Here is a 17,694-nt window from a genome sequence, read left to right on the forward strand (position 1 = left end):
AAGGCCAGCCATCTTTTCTCTTTACTCTTTTCAAGATTTCGACCCATTCGTTGCCTTCTCGAGGTTTGCCAACAAGAACTACTCATCTCGAGTCTCGCTCGTAGCGACTATGCGATTGCTTCCTTGTGTCAAGGTTCTCAGCCAAGACGCTCGCCCGATCGATAGGTTCTTATGACGCCGGCATTCCATTCTCACATGTCGGGTCTTGTTTTGTTCCCACATCTCATTTGTCCTGGCACTAAGGGCTAGCTCGCGCCCATAGTCCTTTCCTCGAGTTGAACATGCAAGCCAACTTACATGCATGCCACCCGAGTGAGCAACTCTTCTCCGATGCCCCATGTTAGCTTCCTCTTGTTGGCACGAGGTCGCCCTTCCCGTGCCTGCTAGCATCATCTATTATGCATGGCCGAACCCAAGCCGATGCCCTCGTTGAGTACTACATGGCCAATATGCACCATGAAGTCTCCGGGAGTTCACATCTAGTTGGCATGATGTGTATACGGCGCGGCATAGGGAAATTCCCCTTGTAGCCTCGTGTGCGCGCGCCCAGCGCAATACAAGCACTCCCGCTCGCTTGTACTGTCCATGGGACCTCCTGTCCCACGGAGACACATGACCGCCCTCCGGAAGTCATGTGCCCGCCCCCTAGGTCCCCACAGGTTCCTAGAGTAGCTCGCTTAACGCTCCATGGGTGTGGGCGTCGGGGGTGGTGGAGAGCTTGACACCATGTCTCCCCCTAAAGAGCATTTTATGCCTTTCTTCACAAAACAGGAGGAAACATCAACTTGCGCGAGGAGTCATAATTGGCCATAATTAATTCATCCGAACTCCGATTGACGAACCGTCAGTTGCGTTGGACTCGTTTCGACCTCCTGGATTTACCGGTATTTTTAGATTTCCCAAATTCCAACCGGAAGACCCCGAAACAGCCAAATTACGAAATTACCCTTCCACGCGCGCAACCCGGCCACACTTCGCCAAACGGATGCCATTCTCTTGGCATTTGGCCCTCCATACTTCATATTAATGTCACGAAAGCACAACTCTAAGTGCGGACCGTGACATCCTCCCCCACTTATCTTGTCGATGCCCTCATCGACATGCCTCCAGTTTTGCTCCAAAATGCTCTTTAGGTCTTCTCACTTCAATTGGGTTGCTGACAACGAGTACTGTCCCTCTACCTCTGTAGAATCACCTCTGTGATGACCTTCTCGCGCCCACTCTTGGACTTGGCCAAAGACATGTACCGAAGCATTCCCCCAAACTCCATTCTCCTCTGCTTGAACTCAATATTGATATGGTTCCACCACTTCCATTGCCTGCTTGCTCCTCTGAGCTTGTATGTGTCCACTCTTGGATTTTATGGTACTCGCCGTACTCCTCGGATTGCTCCTCTGAGCTTCAATGAGTCCACTCTTGGACATAGAATTTCTCTCATAGTTGTATGCTAGCTCCTCTGAGCATAAATGAGTCCACTCTAGGACTTGGAGTCGTAATCACATCTTGTTCGACTCACTCAAAGAGAGATGCACCCCGCCGGGTGTAGCTTAAAAGCTAACCGCACTCCTCTGCGGCACCCTCATGCTCATTTGTAGTGGAAAGGACCCGTTGCACTCCTGCATTACTGGTTCCTTCCCCATCTCGGCTCTTCTTCATTTCTCTGGTCTTCTTTAGCACTTAATTGCCCCATTTGCTGGCACCAGTCAACTCCTTGACACAACCGTCGTACCACAAGGCTTCGTCCTCTCACATACTAGACCCCGTAGCAGAAGTCATGCACAAGTTACTGAGCTGAACAACCCCTGTTGTAGTTTCACCCTCGCGGATCCACTTACCAGCACTCTTTTTTCGTCCCTCGGTGTGTATTTACCTCTTGTAATGCACCTCTGTGCGTTTGATGCTGATGTGCTCTCGTGGGCTCCCCCACTTAAGCTGGGATGTACTTGTCCCCATTTGCCTCTTGATGTGCACCTCTGTGCGTCCCTTGTGTTTACATTTGTGGGCTCCCCCACTTTTGCTATCAGCACTCCTGTCGATAGCTGTGCATTGATTAGCTCAATACAAACTCCACTTGATGTCCATACAATTGTCTCGCAAGTTCTGAAGGAAGTGCGCCCCTCTGGGCGAGGTCCTCTAACCTACTACACTCTTGTAGCACCCCGCTTACACAGCTCAAGTGATCCACCGCATGTCCTTCAAGTAGAGCAAGCATGAACTCTGTCTGCTTCGTTGTTTCATGTGTACTCGGCCCTCATGGCCTTTGCTTCAGTGTACTTGGCCCTCGTGGCCTTCAGCTTCAGTGTACTTGGCCCTCATGGCCTTCGCTTCAGTGTATTTGGCCCTCGTGGCCTTTGCTTCTGTGTACTCGGCCCTCATGGCCTTCACTTTTGAGTATTTAGCCCTCATGGCCTTCACTTCTGAGTATTTGGCCCTCATGGCCTTCAGATTTGCGTACATGGCCCTCGCAGCCTTTACTTCGATGCACCTGGTCCTCGTGACCTTTGCTTCAATGTATATGGCCCTCATGGCCTTCAGCTTTTGCCATTCAACCCTCGCGGTCTTCTAATCTCAATTCTACTTAGCCCTCATGGCCTTCACTGTTTATGTACCTGACCCTCCTGGCCTTTAGCTTTACTTCATTCGACCCTCATGGTCATATGTTGGCTCTTCCGCCTTCTGCTTCACTCTTTCTCAGGCTCTTTGCCTTTGTTGTGCTCAGTTTGTTGCCTCTTGCAACTTTCGTGTGGCTCGTCCACTCTGGTGTAGCTCCTTTCTCCCTTATGTGCCTCCGCACTAGGGTGCCTTCGTTTCAACTGATTTACACAACGTTGGCTTCTTTGCTCATCTCAATACTTCAATAGGGTTGTTGGCAACCATATGACAACTGTCGTGGCTTACATGAACTCGACTATCACAAGAGCAACCCACCAATGCGGCTTACAAGGTACCTCTGAACCCATGCGCTCCTCTAGCGGCTTACATGCTTCAATAGATCAATGCGCCACTGCGACGGCTTATAAGAATCTAAGGAAGAATGCGCAACTTCAACTCTCAAGCTCTTGTGACTCCTCCTTGCACAATGCACTAGTCTGTCATAGGTGTCAACGCTTCCGTTCAGCATGTCTCTTCATTAGGGCTTCACTCTAGCCCAATTTCTCATTGGGTGCCTCCGCACGTTGTTCTTTTACTTGTTCAGTGCCTCTGCACATTGATCTCTAACTTGCTCATAGGGTTGTGTCTCTGTAGCCCATCCATCTGTTTCAATTTGCCCTCTGTGGGCTTCTCTTTGCCTTACTCTTTGGCCTTGGGGTTCTCTTTCACCATAAGATGTTGCCCCGCTCGACATCTCCGTCTGATAGCACCATTCAAGTTAGCGTCGTCCCCAACTTGGTCACTCTTGACCAATCAGGCTCTGATACCAACTGTCACGGGCTCACTTTTTATGCAGCGGAATTTGCCCGTGCGGCGCCAAGATTCCTCTGAATCAAGGCCAGCCATCTTTTCTCTTTACTCTTTTCAAGATTTCGACCCATTCGTTGCCTTCTCGAGGTTTGCCAACAAGAACTACTCATCTCGAGTCTCGCTCGTAGCGACTATGCGATTGCTTCCTTGTGTCAAGGTTCTCAGCCAAGACGCTCGCCCGATCGATAGGTTCTTATGACGCCGGCATTCCATTCTCACATGTCGGGTCTTGTTTTGTTCCCACATCTCATTTGTCCTGGCACTAAGGGCTAGCTCGCGCCCATAGTCCTTTCCTCGAGTTGAACATGCAAGCCAACTTACATGCATGCCACCCGAGTGAGCAACTCTTCTCCGATGCCCCATGTTAGCTTCCTCTTGTTGGCACGAGGTCGCCCTTCCCGTGCCTGCTAGCATCATCTATTATGCATGGCCGAACCCAAGCCGATGCCCTCGTTGAGTACTACATGGCCAATATGCACCATGAAGTCTCCGGGAGTTCACATCTAGTTGGCATGATGTGTATACGGCGCGGCATAGGGAAATTCCCCTTGTAGCCTCGTGTGCGCGCGCCCAGCGCAATACAAGCACTCCCGCTCGCTTGTACTGTCCATGGGACCTCCTGTCCCACGGAGACACATGACCGCCCTCCGGAAGTCATGTGCCCGCCCCCTAGGTCCCCACAGGTTCCTAGAGTAGCTCGCTTAACGCTCCATGGGTGTGGGCGTCGGGGGTGGTGGAGAGCTTGACACCATGTCTCCCCCTAAAGAGCATTTTATGCCTTTCTTCACAAAACAGGAGGAAACATCAACTTGCGCGAGGAGTCATAATTGGCCATAATTAATTCATCCGAACTCCGATTGACGAACCGTCAGTTGCGTTGGACTCGTTTCGACCTCCTGGATTTACCGGTATTTTTAGATTTCCCAAATTCCAACCGGAAGACCCCGAAACAGCCAAATTACGAAATTACCCTTCCACGCGCGCAACCCGGCCACACTTCGCCAAACGGATGCCATTCTCTTGGCATTTGGCCCTCCATACTTCATATTAATGTCACGAAAGCACAACTCTAAGTGCGGACCGTGACACATAGCCCCCCCCAAAAAAAAAATACCAAACCAAACATGACCTTAAAGTACGGTTGGGTCGATTTTCTGGTTAGGAAAGCCCACCCTTATTCACGAGTACTATGGACTGAAGAAATCTTTGCAGCCCATATGGCCTGTAATGACTTATGGGCTTCTTTCAGTGTGTGCAGCATATAAGGAAAGGACTAGAGATGCTTATACTGCCATTACGACACAATTATTAACATTCCTGCAAAGAAGTTTCCGTGCTAAACCAATAATGTTGGAGAGCTCCTTAATTTAAATCTCTCCTCCTCGATTACCATGTCAGAGAAAAGTTGGCCCCAGTCTTGCTATATCATCACTTAACAATTTACATGATGATCAGACACCTCCGTAGATTGTCATAAATTTCAAACATTATGGTGCAATTTGAAAAAATTTAAAAAGATAGGACCGATTTTAAATCAAGTCAAACCTGGAAGGTGCAAATTGTAATTTGCTAAAAACGTTTATATACAACTTCCCGATGGGCCTGGGAAGCCTATGGAGTATGGGCTATGACTTATGAGACTATGTCCAAAAAAAGTAAGAGCAGAAATTAAACGACATGTCGTAAAGAAATCAAACGAGGATGCCTAAAAAAAAAGAAAACGAAAAATTCACCCATCGTCTTTCCCATTTCCTCATTCGGTCAAGCCCACAAAACACGGTTTGGACTTTTGGACGCTGGCGTACTAAACCTCCGCAAATATAAACCCTTTCCAAAACTCACACTCATAACTTCATAAGTCATAACTCCCACTCTCCCTCCCCCTTCATCTTCCCGCTATTTTCTCCGTCCCAAACACCAACGACCAGAGCAAAGCAAAACCCTAGCTCGCGTCTCTCTCACATTGCTCGATCGTCGGGTCCGTGATTGGAGCTCCGGCAACCGGCGATGGTCACTTCCAGAGACGTCCAAGAGATTGTCTCGAAACTCTCGTCCGATAAAGCCAAGGCCCGAGAAGTATCTATTTTATACTCTCTCACCGATTTTCCTTCCCCTCCGTTTGGTCGCCTGGAAAATGCAAATGCAAAAGAAAGTTAAATTACGGAATGTGAAGTAGTGCGTAGTGTAGTAGCTCTTTCTGAGATAGATGCTTCTATTTGTGAAATGTGAACCTAGAAGTTTGTTGGTAACTAAGAGGATCCATATACGGCTACTCTGTTTAATTACGATGATTAAAATTGTAGAAATATGTTTCAGTTCAAGATAGTTGCACAGAAGCTTAATGTGCTTTTAGTTGATCTTAAATTTAAATGTAGAATCTGAGTTCAATCAGGTCAAATGGTTGTCCAGCTTCAAATAAATGTGTTTTTCATTTTTTTTAAAAAATAATGTTTCTAAACTACAGTATTGCTGATTCTTATGCATTTTTGCATTTTCTTGGCAGCCAAACGCAGTATTACCGTTTTTGTTTGTTTTAAAAAAGTTTATTGTGTGATGAAGAATTTCATGTCTATATAGGAAGGGATAAAGTTACTGAACACATGGTTAGAAGGAGAAAGATCGGTTGGTTTCTGTAAATATCTTGGACAGAACACTGCGAAGCTTAAACCAGATGAAATTCCTCACTGTAAGATGAAGATTATTCAAGATTACATGCAATTTTATAGTATTACATAAACAATAGGTGTAGGTGAAGTGAACTGTTTATACTGTTATTGCAGCTGAAACATGGCCTTTTTTTACAACTCTACTGATTCGTTGTGCTTCATTGGAGATATCCTCAAGCAAGCATCGATTGCCGAAGTTGATATTTGCAAAGACTTTAAGGATAGTTGTGCAACGAGCGGAAGATGACAAGTTTCCAGGTACTAAAGGGAGTCAATAAGCATTGAATTAGTACATGGAGTCAAGTGATTAAGCATTCTACACTTCAACATTTTGCTCTTGGTTTTATTGAATACATTATTTGCCAAATATTTGTGGTTAAATATTCATCTTACTAACGGAATTATTTGAATGTTTTTAAAAACCCTACTCTTGTGCGAAGAAGTTTTACATAGTTTTATGGGAGACTTAGAGTTTAGTCCATTTTATGAGTCTTTCTTAGACTAACACCGGTAGTGATTTAGGGTTTTTAATTAAGTCCTTTTATTTTTCTTCTTTGACGGCTTTATGTTAGGTTTTAACTCCAAGATTTTGGGCTTTATGTTAGGTTTTATTATTATGAATTAAAAGGATTTTCTTATAAATTTTAAAACACCCCTGGTCTCCATCTAAAAACTATTTTTCTAAAGGACCTAAGTCTAATTATCTCTAGTTTTATGCTTTCTGGAAAATGTTATAATGCGAATTTCAATGTGTAAACCATTTTATGTCAAAACATGATGCCTATGAGAGAGAGAGAGAGACTTACAGTTTGTTAGTTGAATGTTTTGCACTTTTGGTAGCTTGCTAAGAAAGTATAAAAGGAATTATAATTTCATATGTTAGATATTTTTTTAGTTGAAATTCAAATATAAATAGATCTCCTTGATTTCTTGAAGGGAGTTTCTTGTATGTGGAAATTTAAAACTATAAAACAGAATGTTCCTAATATTTTTATTTCATTTTTTTGTCATCTTTCATTGCCAAAAAAAAAGGGTAGGAATAGGATAAAGAGAAACATATGTTATCATCTCGATACATGCACATGCTCATGGCCACCTAATAAATTGATGCTAGGAATAATTTCTAATTATGCTTGTTTTTATCGTCATTTCAGGAAAGCTGTTGCCTCTGTTACCTGTGGTTAAAAGTCTTTTTAATCATATATGGGAGGTCTTAAAAAATGCTCCAAGCTTTGAGTCGGAATATGGGATTGTTCTCCGGCATCTCTTGGCTCTCAGAGATTATCGATTTCACATGAGGAAGAGCATCTATTGCAGTGAGTCATTGTTTTGAACAAAAAACCTCAAGCACATATCTCTTCTGGATTGTTCAATTTCAATTAATTGTCTTATTCTGTATCGATAAGGCCTGGTGCTTCTGTGCATGGAGAAAGTGGAAATAAGCTTAGGTGGAAAGAATGATAACCAATATAATCCCAAGGAGGAGGTCTTTCGCTGGATTCTTACACTCCATTCGCTTTTGGAGAATCCTCCTGGGGATTTCCCAGATAATCTCAGGGAAGACGCTGTTAAGGGTTTTGTTAGGATTTTCTCTTTCATTAGGTAAATCATCAATTTGGTCTCTCTTGTCTGTTGATGTGGCCTATAATGTTTTAACATTCCGTTTCTATGTTGATGATGATACGGTACATGCTGTTTTTTCCTGTTGCATATTGTCCAGAGATGAGGGAAAGATTTCGCGCAAACTTATTGAGTGTATTAACGCATTCTTGTTAAAAGATGGCCCAAATTTGGGTTGTCAGTCCTTGGAGATCCATAATGCTGCACAGCAGTTTGTGTTCCGGTGTTGGATGACCACCCATGATCGAGCCCTTAAGGTATCTTAATAGTGCGTTTCAAAGCAATCTCATTAGTTAATATGTAATTGAGTATCCTGAATTGCTGATTGTGTGTGCTTCTGTACTTGTATTTTTTTTTCTTTTGTAGGATGCCCTTATTTTCTATGCAAGGTTACAGCTGAATATGGCTAGAGGTGCTACTGATGGGAGTTTTTTGGTGCAACAACTTATGGACATAGTTTACAAGGAACTAGATCAAAGCTATGTATCCAATACTAAAGTGCCTAGGTAGGATTTCTCTTTTTCTTTTTGCGCTCGTATTTTTTTTAATTACTTTTGTAATGTTTTTTTAATTGAATTTTATTCTCTTATGGTATTCCTGATTTATGGTTGTGGCTTTAATAGATGATCATATAAAACTGTCTGCTTATGCAGGACTGATGCAGCTAAAGATGACAAATTTGGAACTTTGAGTAGCTCACACTGTGGTTTGGTTGAGCTTGCAGCTTCTGTAATTTATCGGGTAACTACTCCAGATATTTAGTATGCTGTACCTCCATCCCAATGTTAAACTTGTGTAAATCGCAATGTCGTCTCTAGGGTTTTGCAATTTTCTTTCTAACGATTTAAAAAATGATTTTTAGTGGCTAATTCAGTTGTTTTTTTGTTTGGTTGGTATCCTTCAAAAGCTTGTGTTGACATTTTAAAACTTCTGCTAGATTTTAATGGTTTGCTTTAAGATTTCCTAACAATATACAAATTCTGTCATATATAAATTGCAAATTCATTTATATGTAACTTTCGTTTTGGCTCAAGTGGAGTAGGTCTTAAGTTCAAGGTTTTGCTTTTTTCAAATAATTTTAATACTCTGGAGAAGCAGACAGTTTGTCATTGCTTTTTTCCTTTGCTATATTCAGGCTGGAGATCCTGATTGCTGGTCAATCTCCTTTTGTATTCTGTTCCTTTTTTCAATGAAGTTTTTGTTTTCTATCAAAAAGAGAAAATAAAAATGTGATTTCACTCTTCAGGCTTGCATTAACATGACTAAAGCACCATCAACTGAAAAGCGGGTCAAGAGAGAGCATGCTGCTGCCCATTTAAGAGAGGCTCTCATGAAAGGAAAATGGTTATGGTAAGTTTTAAGCTGACTGATTATGTTTGTAGTTTAATTTTCCTTTGTGGTATCTTGTACGCATGCTCTATATTTGGATGATACTGCACTTTCTCTATTTGTAAAACATTTTTCTATCTTTAACGTGAAACACATTAATATGGATGAGAAATTATTGTTCAATATGGCGCTGATGCTTTTGACGTCTGGTTTGATGATGAATTCAGGAATGCTTCATTTTGTTGTCTTACTCGTAAATACCACACTCGCATTGGTAAAGATCTTTTCATCTACTGGTTTGAGGGCATATGTGCAAGCTTTCAAAGGTACTTTATGCCATATTATAGTTGGTCATAATTGTCTCATTATCTAGTTGTAATCAAACTATTGCTTATTCTGATGTTTCTCCTCTTCACTTCTTTTAATATAAATGCACTGAAAGAGGAAATGCTGATAATTTTGAGATAAGGATTTATTATATTACTCAAATCTTATTCAATCTTAACTCTTGACTGCTCCTCCCCTTTAATTGATGTCATACTATCTGGAGTCGTATACATAGTTATGCTCTTATTCTGAATAGATCATGTTCTGTATATTTGTTTTCAGTTTCCTGCACACGCATTTTTTAGAGAGAAAAAAAAGGAACCTAAACTCCTTAAAATATGTGGCTGTCAATTGTGATGGATCAAGTCTTCTCTAGTTTGATCCCACTTGCCTCTAGAACGAAAGTTGCATATCTATGCGGCAATCAGTTGTCTTTGTTGCTTGTGTGTATATGCAATAAAGTTATGCTCATTAAGGTATTGACGGAATGGAATATATTGCAGAATTTTGAATGATGCAAATATGGGGCATGCTTATGATGGTTTTCTCTGGACCCTGAGGTATGCTGCTCTGATTTACCATAAAGAAATTTACTATTTATGTAAACTTTGTTGAGTGTGTAGTCGACGCGTGTCTAGTAGTGTAACAATGCTGGTTCATTTGAATATGAGGAAATTGCACCATTGGTCCATTTATATTTTGCACTTAGTTCCATATTGGTCCACGTTCTTTTTTTGGTTCCTTATTGGTCCACGAACCTTGTGACGTGTTCCATTGTGGTCCAAACTGCCAAATTAGCACAAATGGCCATCTATTTTAGTCATGTGCCGCACACGTGAAGGCGCTGTTGTGGACACTATGGAACTAAGTGAAGAATTAGTGGAGCACAACGGTCCCTCATGTGCGCAACACATTACTAATAAAATATAATGCCGTTTGTGCTAATTTGATGGTTTGGACCACAATGGGATACGTCACAAAATTAGTGGACCAATATGGAACAAAAAAAAGATTGTGGACTAATATGAAACTTTCTAAGGAAAAAGTGGACCAATGGTGCAATTTCCTCTTTGAATATTGTTTGGCCATAAGTGGCGCTCATCTAAGTTTAATATTCTTATATCTGCACAAACATGTGCTGGTTAATAAGATATGGACGAAACTTTTAGATTCTTCCTCTACCTCTCTATCCCCTGGTTCTATGAGTTCATATTTATATATTTACTTCTACCTAAAGGAGCTTGCAGGAACTCTCGTCTGTGCTGTTGCTTCCAGATCCAAAGCTGAAGAAGCCATCAAGCTCCTCTCCTTCAAATGAGGTGCTTGTTTTTTTGTTTCTTTTATTGTAACATATTTTTTACATCTTTGCATTCCTTTTTATGTTGCTTCTTTCAAGATTTAAGCCCTGTCATCTCTCAAGAGGTTCAACTAAAGACTTTTCTTTTTTATGACTGATTATAGGTTTATGACTACAGTATTTATGCTACAGTTAATCAATGTGCAAAAGTTTCATAAACTGAGATGAGAGTGGAAATTTGGTTGTCCATCCTGTATCCAACTGAATGAACCCACAGTTTGTGGTATCTTAAGTTTGTTAGTGTTATCTTCAGGAACTCTGCAAATATGAGTAATATGTATGGCATTGGTTCTGATAGGAAGATTCAGTTGGAGTTTCTTAGATAAAATACATTTTTTTGGGAGTGCTCTATTTAAACTTTATTGTCCTGTGGTTAGAGAAGTACTTGGTAAATGGTTTCAACTTTAGGCGATGTCTTGGTTTTTTACATTTATTGTGCAGGATCAAAAGCTTCAACTATAGTCTTTGTACTGCTAGCATTAATACTGTTTCCTTACATTGGTATTTGCATTGACTTGGTTTTTGGACAAGATTTTGCAGTTTGATTGTGGTTGGCAATTAGTATGGAGCTGCCTGATGCAGGGGTTGCCATTGTTCTGTAATGTAACTGCAGTTGTAAGTATTTTTCCTTCGATAGGATACATTAAAAATAAAGATGAAATACAAGACAAGAAAAATAAGAAGTCCATCAATGTATGATCTACAAACCAGAAAAATAAGAAGTCCATCATTGTATGATCTACAATCAGCTCATAACTCCCACCCAATCAAGCTGATGACAATGCAACTTCTTAGAGGAAACTGAGCAGAACAGAACTTTTCATATAATTTTTCTGGTTTGTGTTATGCCTTTGTGCAGGTAGATGCAGCTCTGGTGCTTCTCGGAAATATAATTTCAAGTGTGAGTATGACAATGCATCTTCTTAGACTGTTTTCTAACATTTTCATGCAGTTAGGCAGTGCCACTTGTAAATATTTTATTCTACAAAGTTTCTTATTTCGCTCTTTTTCCAGGATCTTATGCATACATATGTCGTACCTCAGGATGTATGGGACCTTAGGTTTTTCAAACAAATGCCATCAGCGTAAGTGCATATGTTGCCTGCCAATTAAATTACTACGGATAATTCCACAAGTACCTTGTAATCTTTTTTTTCATTTTTTTATGTTCCACTATTTGGTAGGTTGAGGGTAGTTTCTTTTGTGGACTGCTGGTTCACTATTGATTGTACTCTCTTTGTCTTATCAGTACAAGTTTCTCATTTCTTATAAAAAAGCTGTTTGGTGGTCTTTCAATTAAGATAATTAAGGAGAAACTCTAATGCAGTATCAAGGACTTTCCTAATAGAATTTGTCAATCATTTTATAGGTGTTTTAATGAAAAGGCATGTGCTGTAAACATCTATAATATTGTTAATTTTCTGCAAATAAAGTAGTAGCCCGTCACAAAGAACTTGGATAATATCAGGATCTATAACATTACATGCCGAGTTCTAGAGGCAGAGTGTTAAGTTTTTTCCAAGATTGCTTCAAGCTAATTGGATTGCTGCTGTAATGGCCATTTAACAAGCCAGCCTTTCAATTTGGGCCGTCATGTTAACAATATTTTAAGATTTTAAAAGGATTGAACTTCGGTTGACATTTTTGTTATGAAAAAACTTCTGTTAACATTTTGAATTATTTTCAGTTTCAGTGTCTTTTATCCTTCTCAGTTATCTTTTCTTTTTTCTTTAGATTGGCACTTTAGTGTAACGCTTTTGTGTGTTCTATCAACTGTGTAGGCAAGCCAAAGAACTTGGTATTTTATCCCTAGGTTGATAAGTTTGGTAAGATTTTTAAATGATTGTCCACCACCATTGAATCCCTGCTGCTATAGCTCATCTTTTACCTTAAACTCATAATAGAGGAGCAAGGGATATTATTCATTTGTTGGCAAGTTTCAGTTGGTTGGAAATACAACATGCTTGTTGCATCTGAGTCTATATGCAGTTACTTAGTATACAGCCTTGTTTAGCATCCTTATTAAATCTTGGAGATGAAGAGTCAGTTTGTCATCTGAAATGAAAAGTGAAGAATGTGGTGACTTTTTGTAGGAGCCAGATAGTTAGTGCAAAAGGAGATTAATACTTGATACCTCTCTCTCTCTGGTTATTTTTTGGGAATTGATGACCTCTATGAGATACCGTCCTTGTGATGCAGATTTGTCTAATTTCATATTATGATCTCATTTCAGGTCTGTCTTGTACTTTATTTCGTGTTACTTCTCAAGGAAAGGTTTGCAAGTAAGTGGGTGACTTGTAGCCTTTAGATATTATATTTTCCTTCATCCTGTCTTGTTGCATTCAGCTCTTAAATTATTTTGTTGTCACTGCATCTGTGTTTGTCTGCTTTTATAACCATTTGTTTCATTAGTACCTACACTTGTGTAGAAATATGCAACCAGTTTATTTCATTTATTTTCCAAAAAGAATATGATACTGTCTTCATCGTATAAGTGAACATCTGTACATTTAAATTTTTTTACTCAATGCAATTGCCAACTTGAGGATCACTGAAAAAAAACTTTTGACATGCTTATTTGAATTTGGATAGATTACTCTGAACATATCTTAGATTTCATTTAATTCTGAGTATCGCACATACACATGCATGCGCATAGAAAAACAGACAAACATGGAGAGATTTCTCTCAGGTGATTCAAAAGTTGTAGTTGGCTTGGTCTTACTGGCTTGGCTTATCTCTAATTAAGTACTCCTTTTCTTGAGTTGAGACCTCAATGCATAGCACTTCCGATAACTAGGTCTATATCTTATAAAGCTTGAATTAAAGGACTGAGAACTTGTGAAATGTGTTATATTTTCTATTTCATGTTTGTGCAGGGTGACGCTCGAGACGTTTTACATATGAGAAAAAACCTCCTGAGAGCAGTTTTGGGTCAACCTAAGTGGATGGTCTGTTTCCTTTAATTTTAAATGAATTATGACATATTCTTAGTTTTTTGATTAATATTACTTTTGTCAGAGCCAATGTGAATTAGTGGTGTACTGGTGTTTATACACACACGGGCACACATATACACATTTATCGGCTCTGCAATCTTAGTTAAATTGTCGGTTTCTAGTTATTCTTTTGTTTGTGCAGACCTCATCTCACATATGACGAGCATAATGTTTCTCCTATATTTTCTAGTAATGGGAATGCTAATGATTCCAAAATGAATCACAAGACTGCTCAATTGAGACTTTTTGTTATATACCTCAAAGATCTTAAGAATAATTTAAAGCTGCAGACAAATCACTCCAATTTTTGAAAATGGCAGTTTAATAGAGGAAGCTTTGTTTTTCGTTTCTTTACCTCCAATAAAGTTGTTTCCTATCCACAGAAAAACAGGAAGCTTTGTTGCTAATATGAGATGTAAATTGTAAAACCAACAATCTTACAAATTCTTCAGATAGATCATTTCCAATCTTGAATTTCCTATAAATATTAGTGGTGTAAACTTTGTAGAGCTATGTGATACTGTAGTGTTATTAAGTTTTGTTCAATTTTACCCTTGACCACAAATAGCTACTGTCTTACAGATTCCTGATCAAGATTTTTGTTCACTATGGTACTCCTTGTAAGCATTGAGGGCATCAATCCTCTTTACTAGTGTTAGAGATTAAAGAAAACCATAGGGGACTTGCCTTATTAGAACAGATCATAACTGACTTGCGGCTTTTCACTTATATGGTGCACTGAACCCTGAGTTTAGTGAAGTTTCATTATATGCTTCCATGGAGCCTCTGTTTGGTGTTAATTCTGCACCTTGAAGGCTTGCAACTTTCTAAACCTTGTAATAAGAAGTCATATGTTTGATTAGTTACAGACTGGTCCTTCTTATGCAGGAGTCTTCCATGCTTAATGAGCACCAGGTATTATTGTTGCCTGCAGCTGTTTATGCTCTTTGTGCTGGTTGCGCTCCTTTTACGCAATGCTGCAGAGGACTATCCCTATCTTACTGTTTTGTAGATGTTACTGAGGCTGTAGATAAGGTTTGCGTTAATCCATTTTGGTTTTCATTTGGCTTATGAATTTCACTCTTACTAGTTGGCGTCCGTTTCATTTGAAACTAGATTTCCAATTCATTATTATAGACAGAAGAGCCTGAGCACGATTGTCTGCACGGACTATTTGACTGCGCTGTGGAAGTTCTCTCTAATATTGATCCAGGTTCCAGTGTTGAGGTACTGGCATATTAGTTTTATAGGCACCTCATCTATTGAGATTGACTAATTTTCTATGTTTTTGACACATTATGATCATATTCAGGTTTTCCCATCCCAAACCCATCCAAGTGTGAGGCTTCCCCGGCAGATAAGAGATCCACTGCTTTTTGAGATGGAGACCCTTATTCTTGGAGCTCTAGCAGACAAGGAGATGGGAGGGAGGCCTCTATCAGATATATTCTTTACATGTGCTCTGTTGTCAAACTTCATCTATGGTTCAGTCATGACAAGGTTTGTCTCATCTTCTTATCTTATCCATTAGTAGTTTTGTTGGTGAGGTAAAGTATCTTCTTACTAGTGGAGGGTGGAGACAGCTAATTTGGTATGAAATACTTCTTTTGCTAAGTAACATGTTTGACTATTCCCTAGTAAGGGTTTGTGCTTTGGTCCTTGACTTGACATGCATATGTTCTTAATTACGTACATTATCATGTGGCGTTTTCAGCAGGCATTCATCCTTTACATGGTTTGAACTTATTTGTTTCTTGATAAGATGCTTTACATGGTTTGATTTATTTCAGGCAAAGAGAGGAAGCTTCAGCATTCATCTCAAAATTGGGCCATGACTTGTTAGAATTGCTGGATTGTGCAGTTACTGTCACCCAAGGAAATCACAATGATCTTCCCCTTGGTTCCTTGGGCTCTGACCTCGTTTCTAATGGAACAAGCTCTATTGTTGCTTCCTTTAGGAGTTTTGTTTACTCTCCTATCTTCATCAGACAGAAAGATCAAAATCCTGTGGATGTTGAACTTTATGGGGCCATCATGCAATTGATGGAGAGGCTTTTAAAAGCACTGGCTAATGTGTATGAAGAATATTCTAGTAGTGTAAGAAGTCATAAGTTTGACACGACCCTGCAAGACTTATCTGCAAGTGATACCCCAATACAAAATTCTTGCCCTTCTGACAGGGATCAAAGTAGGATCATGGACATGGAGTTGGATGTTAATGAGGATTCCAGAGATGTGGATGTATTAACTGTTGGTGGTAAAATTGCTGGTGGGCTATCCTCTTCTGTAGAGCAATGGAAGCAAGGCATGATATTGCTCATTTCAAATTTTTTCTCAGTATTACATGTTACTTGGGATATTCTGTTTGAACTCCTATCAAAAGAAAGTGATCTAATGGTATATTACTCACTTCTTCACATATGTTTGCTTTTCTGAAATTCATGCATGTAATAATTGCATCCTTTTTTATATTATTTTTTCTTTATTTCAATTCAGGTGCGGGAAAAAATTCTTCTCAGTCTTTGTCAACATCCTTACTGGTCCTCTCCTGATAATGTTATGGACATGGTATGGGAATAAATAAATGGACAATTAATTAATAACACCTCTGAATTCTGTTAAAGATTTTCAAGATTACAAGCAATGTATGGACCATATGGTTAGGTGTCAAATAGTGTTTATTCATTCATAGTCTATACTTGCCTCGTTTGCAGGTCAGTTTAATGAATAAAATGGTTAAGATGCAAGGGAGTCTTAAGCTTGATTGTGTTAAGGTATTATCTGCTATCTGTGGTTTGCTAAGGACACTATCATCCTTGGACACTATCAGAAAGGATAAATCTGTCATTGTCTCTTTGGGGGAAAGAGGACCTGAGCAGGTACTTTCAAACTTTTTTTGTTCAATTTTACAATAATTTTGATGGTTGATTGATAATTTTGCTCTCTTTTCTTTTAATTTGTGGACATCTCATCCTCCTATGTACTTATGTAGGGTTTAACTATCGAATTTTGATTAAATAAATAGACAAATACAATGTTTTTGATAAAACACTGAAATCACCATGATGATATCAAATCACTAAACGATTTCCAATTTGGCTGGATTTCTACAAGGATAATCCTTGTAGGGGAATGGACTGTTTAGGTCATGAGACTATGTTGTGGGGTGGGCCCAAAAGTATTGTTTGTGGCATATTGAGTTACATTACATACACATCTGTGCTTGAACATTCCTCATAGTTAGCCTATACCGCGCAATGACTTCTTGTCCACAGTTATTGTATGATTTTTAGATGATCAATAAAATGTTTCTTACAAAAAAACAAATCTTTCCAGTTCATGGTTTACAAGAGTTAATTATTTTCTTTAATTGAATTAACTTTTTTATTTGTTTTTCAGAGCCTGATGCGTCTTGGAGATGTGGTGAATAAAGTTGCTGAATTTGATCTTCTAGACTGTTTTGGACGTGTTAAGCTAATTGATTGCATATGCGATTTTGTTTCACTTAGTCCTCATATTGGTGAGGTGATTACTTTTCAATCACAAATGTTCCTACTTTTAAATTCTGGAGCATGAGAAGCAGAAACATTGACATGAGACACATAGTGAATTAGACTATTTGATTTTTTTATTTTGAAATGTCCATATTCAGGATATAAAAGGTTTTTCATGATTGTATCGGGAACAACCGTCTAATCTTATTTTTCCTTCTATTTGTATGTTGAATGGTTGTTGTGGTGTAACTCTTTTACCAGACACTGATTGAAAGGTTGTTGTTGATGCTCCGAGATCGTGATTATCGAGTTCGGTTCTCCTTGGCTAGGCGGATTGGTGTTCTTTTTCAAACATGGGATGGACATGAGGAATTATTCCATGACATTTGGTGGGTTTGTACTACAATTATTATCATATCATGCTGATTATGCCCGTTGTG

The 17,694-nt window shown here is 39.5% G+C and overlaps 1 protein-coding gene across 2 annotated transcripts in view; it reads left to right on the forward strand.

The window, feature by feature from the left end:
• The first annotated feature begins 5,326 nt into the window (after positions 1 to 5,326).
• The window catches only part of ATM (Serine/Threonine-kinase ATM-like protein), a 35,900-nt gene continuing 23,532 nt past the window's right edge, over positions 5,327 to 17,694 (forward strand). For both annotated transcript variants that reach the window (XM_086255852.1, XM_086255853.1), the window contains exons 1-25: positions 5,327 to 5,538; positions 6,040 to 6,148; positions 6,243 to 6,386; positions 7,283 to 7,444; positions 7,535 to 7,730; positions 7,849 to 8,005; positions 8,115 to 8,254; positions 8,402 to 8,489; positions 8,995 to 9,098; positions 9,305 to 9,403; positions 9,908 to 9,964; positions 10,642 to 10,723; positions 11,302 to 11,376; positions 11,621 to 11,662; positions 11,776 to 11,846; positions 12,995 to 13,043; positions 13,641 to 13,712; positions 14,649 to 14,795; positions 14,898 to 14,987; positions 15,073 to 15,260; positions 15,551 to 16,157; positions 16,257 to 16,328; positions 16,475 to 16,639; positions 17,160 to 17,285; positions 17,516 to 17,643. In XM_086255852.1, coding sequence (XP_086111978.1) covers positions 5,470 to 5,538; positions 6,040 to 6,148; positions 6,243 to 6,386; positions 7,283 to 7,444; positions 7,535 to 7,730; positions 7,849 to 8,005; positions 8,115 to 8,254; positions 8,402 to 8,489; positions 8,995 to 9,098; positions 9,305 to 9,403; positions 9,908 to 9,964; positions 10,642 to 10,723; positions 11,302 to 11,376; positions 11,621 to 11,662; positions 11,776 to 11,846; positions 12,995 to 13,043; positions 13,641 to 13,712; positions 14,649 to 14,795; positions 14,898 to 14,987; positions 15,073 to 15,260; positions 15,551 to 16,157; positions 16,257 to 16,328; positions 16,475 to 16,639; positions 17,160 to 17,285; positions 17,516 to 17,643 — 3,239 coding nt within the window. In that variant the 5' untranslated portion in view covers positions 5,327 to 5,469. The remainder of the gene's footprint in view (positions 5,539 to 6,039; positions 6,149 to 6,242; positions 6,387 to 7,282; positions 7,445 to 7,534; positions 7,731 to 7,848; positions 8,006 to 8,114; positions 8,255 to 8,401; positions 8,490 to 8,994; positions 9,099 to 9,304; positions 9,404 to 9,907; positions 9,965 to 10,641; positions 10,724 to 11,301; positions 11,377 to 11,620; positions 11,663 to 11,775; positions 11,847 to 12,994; positions 13,044 to 13,640; positions 13,713 to 14,648; positions 14,796 to 14,897; positions 14,988 to 15,072; positions 15,261 to 15,550; positions 16,158 to 16,256; positions 16,329 to 16,474; positions 16,640 to 17,159; positions 17,286 to 17,515; positions 17,644 to 17,694) is intronic.

This window comes from Dryas octopetala, chromosome 9 (genome assembly GCF_963921425.1).
Source record: "Dryas octopetala chromosome 9, drDryOcto1.1, whole genome shotgun sequence".
NCBI classification, from domain to species: Eukaryota; Viridiplantae; Streptophyta; class Magnoliopsida; order Rosales; family Rosaceae; genus Dryas; species Dryas octopetala.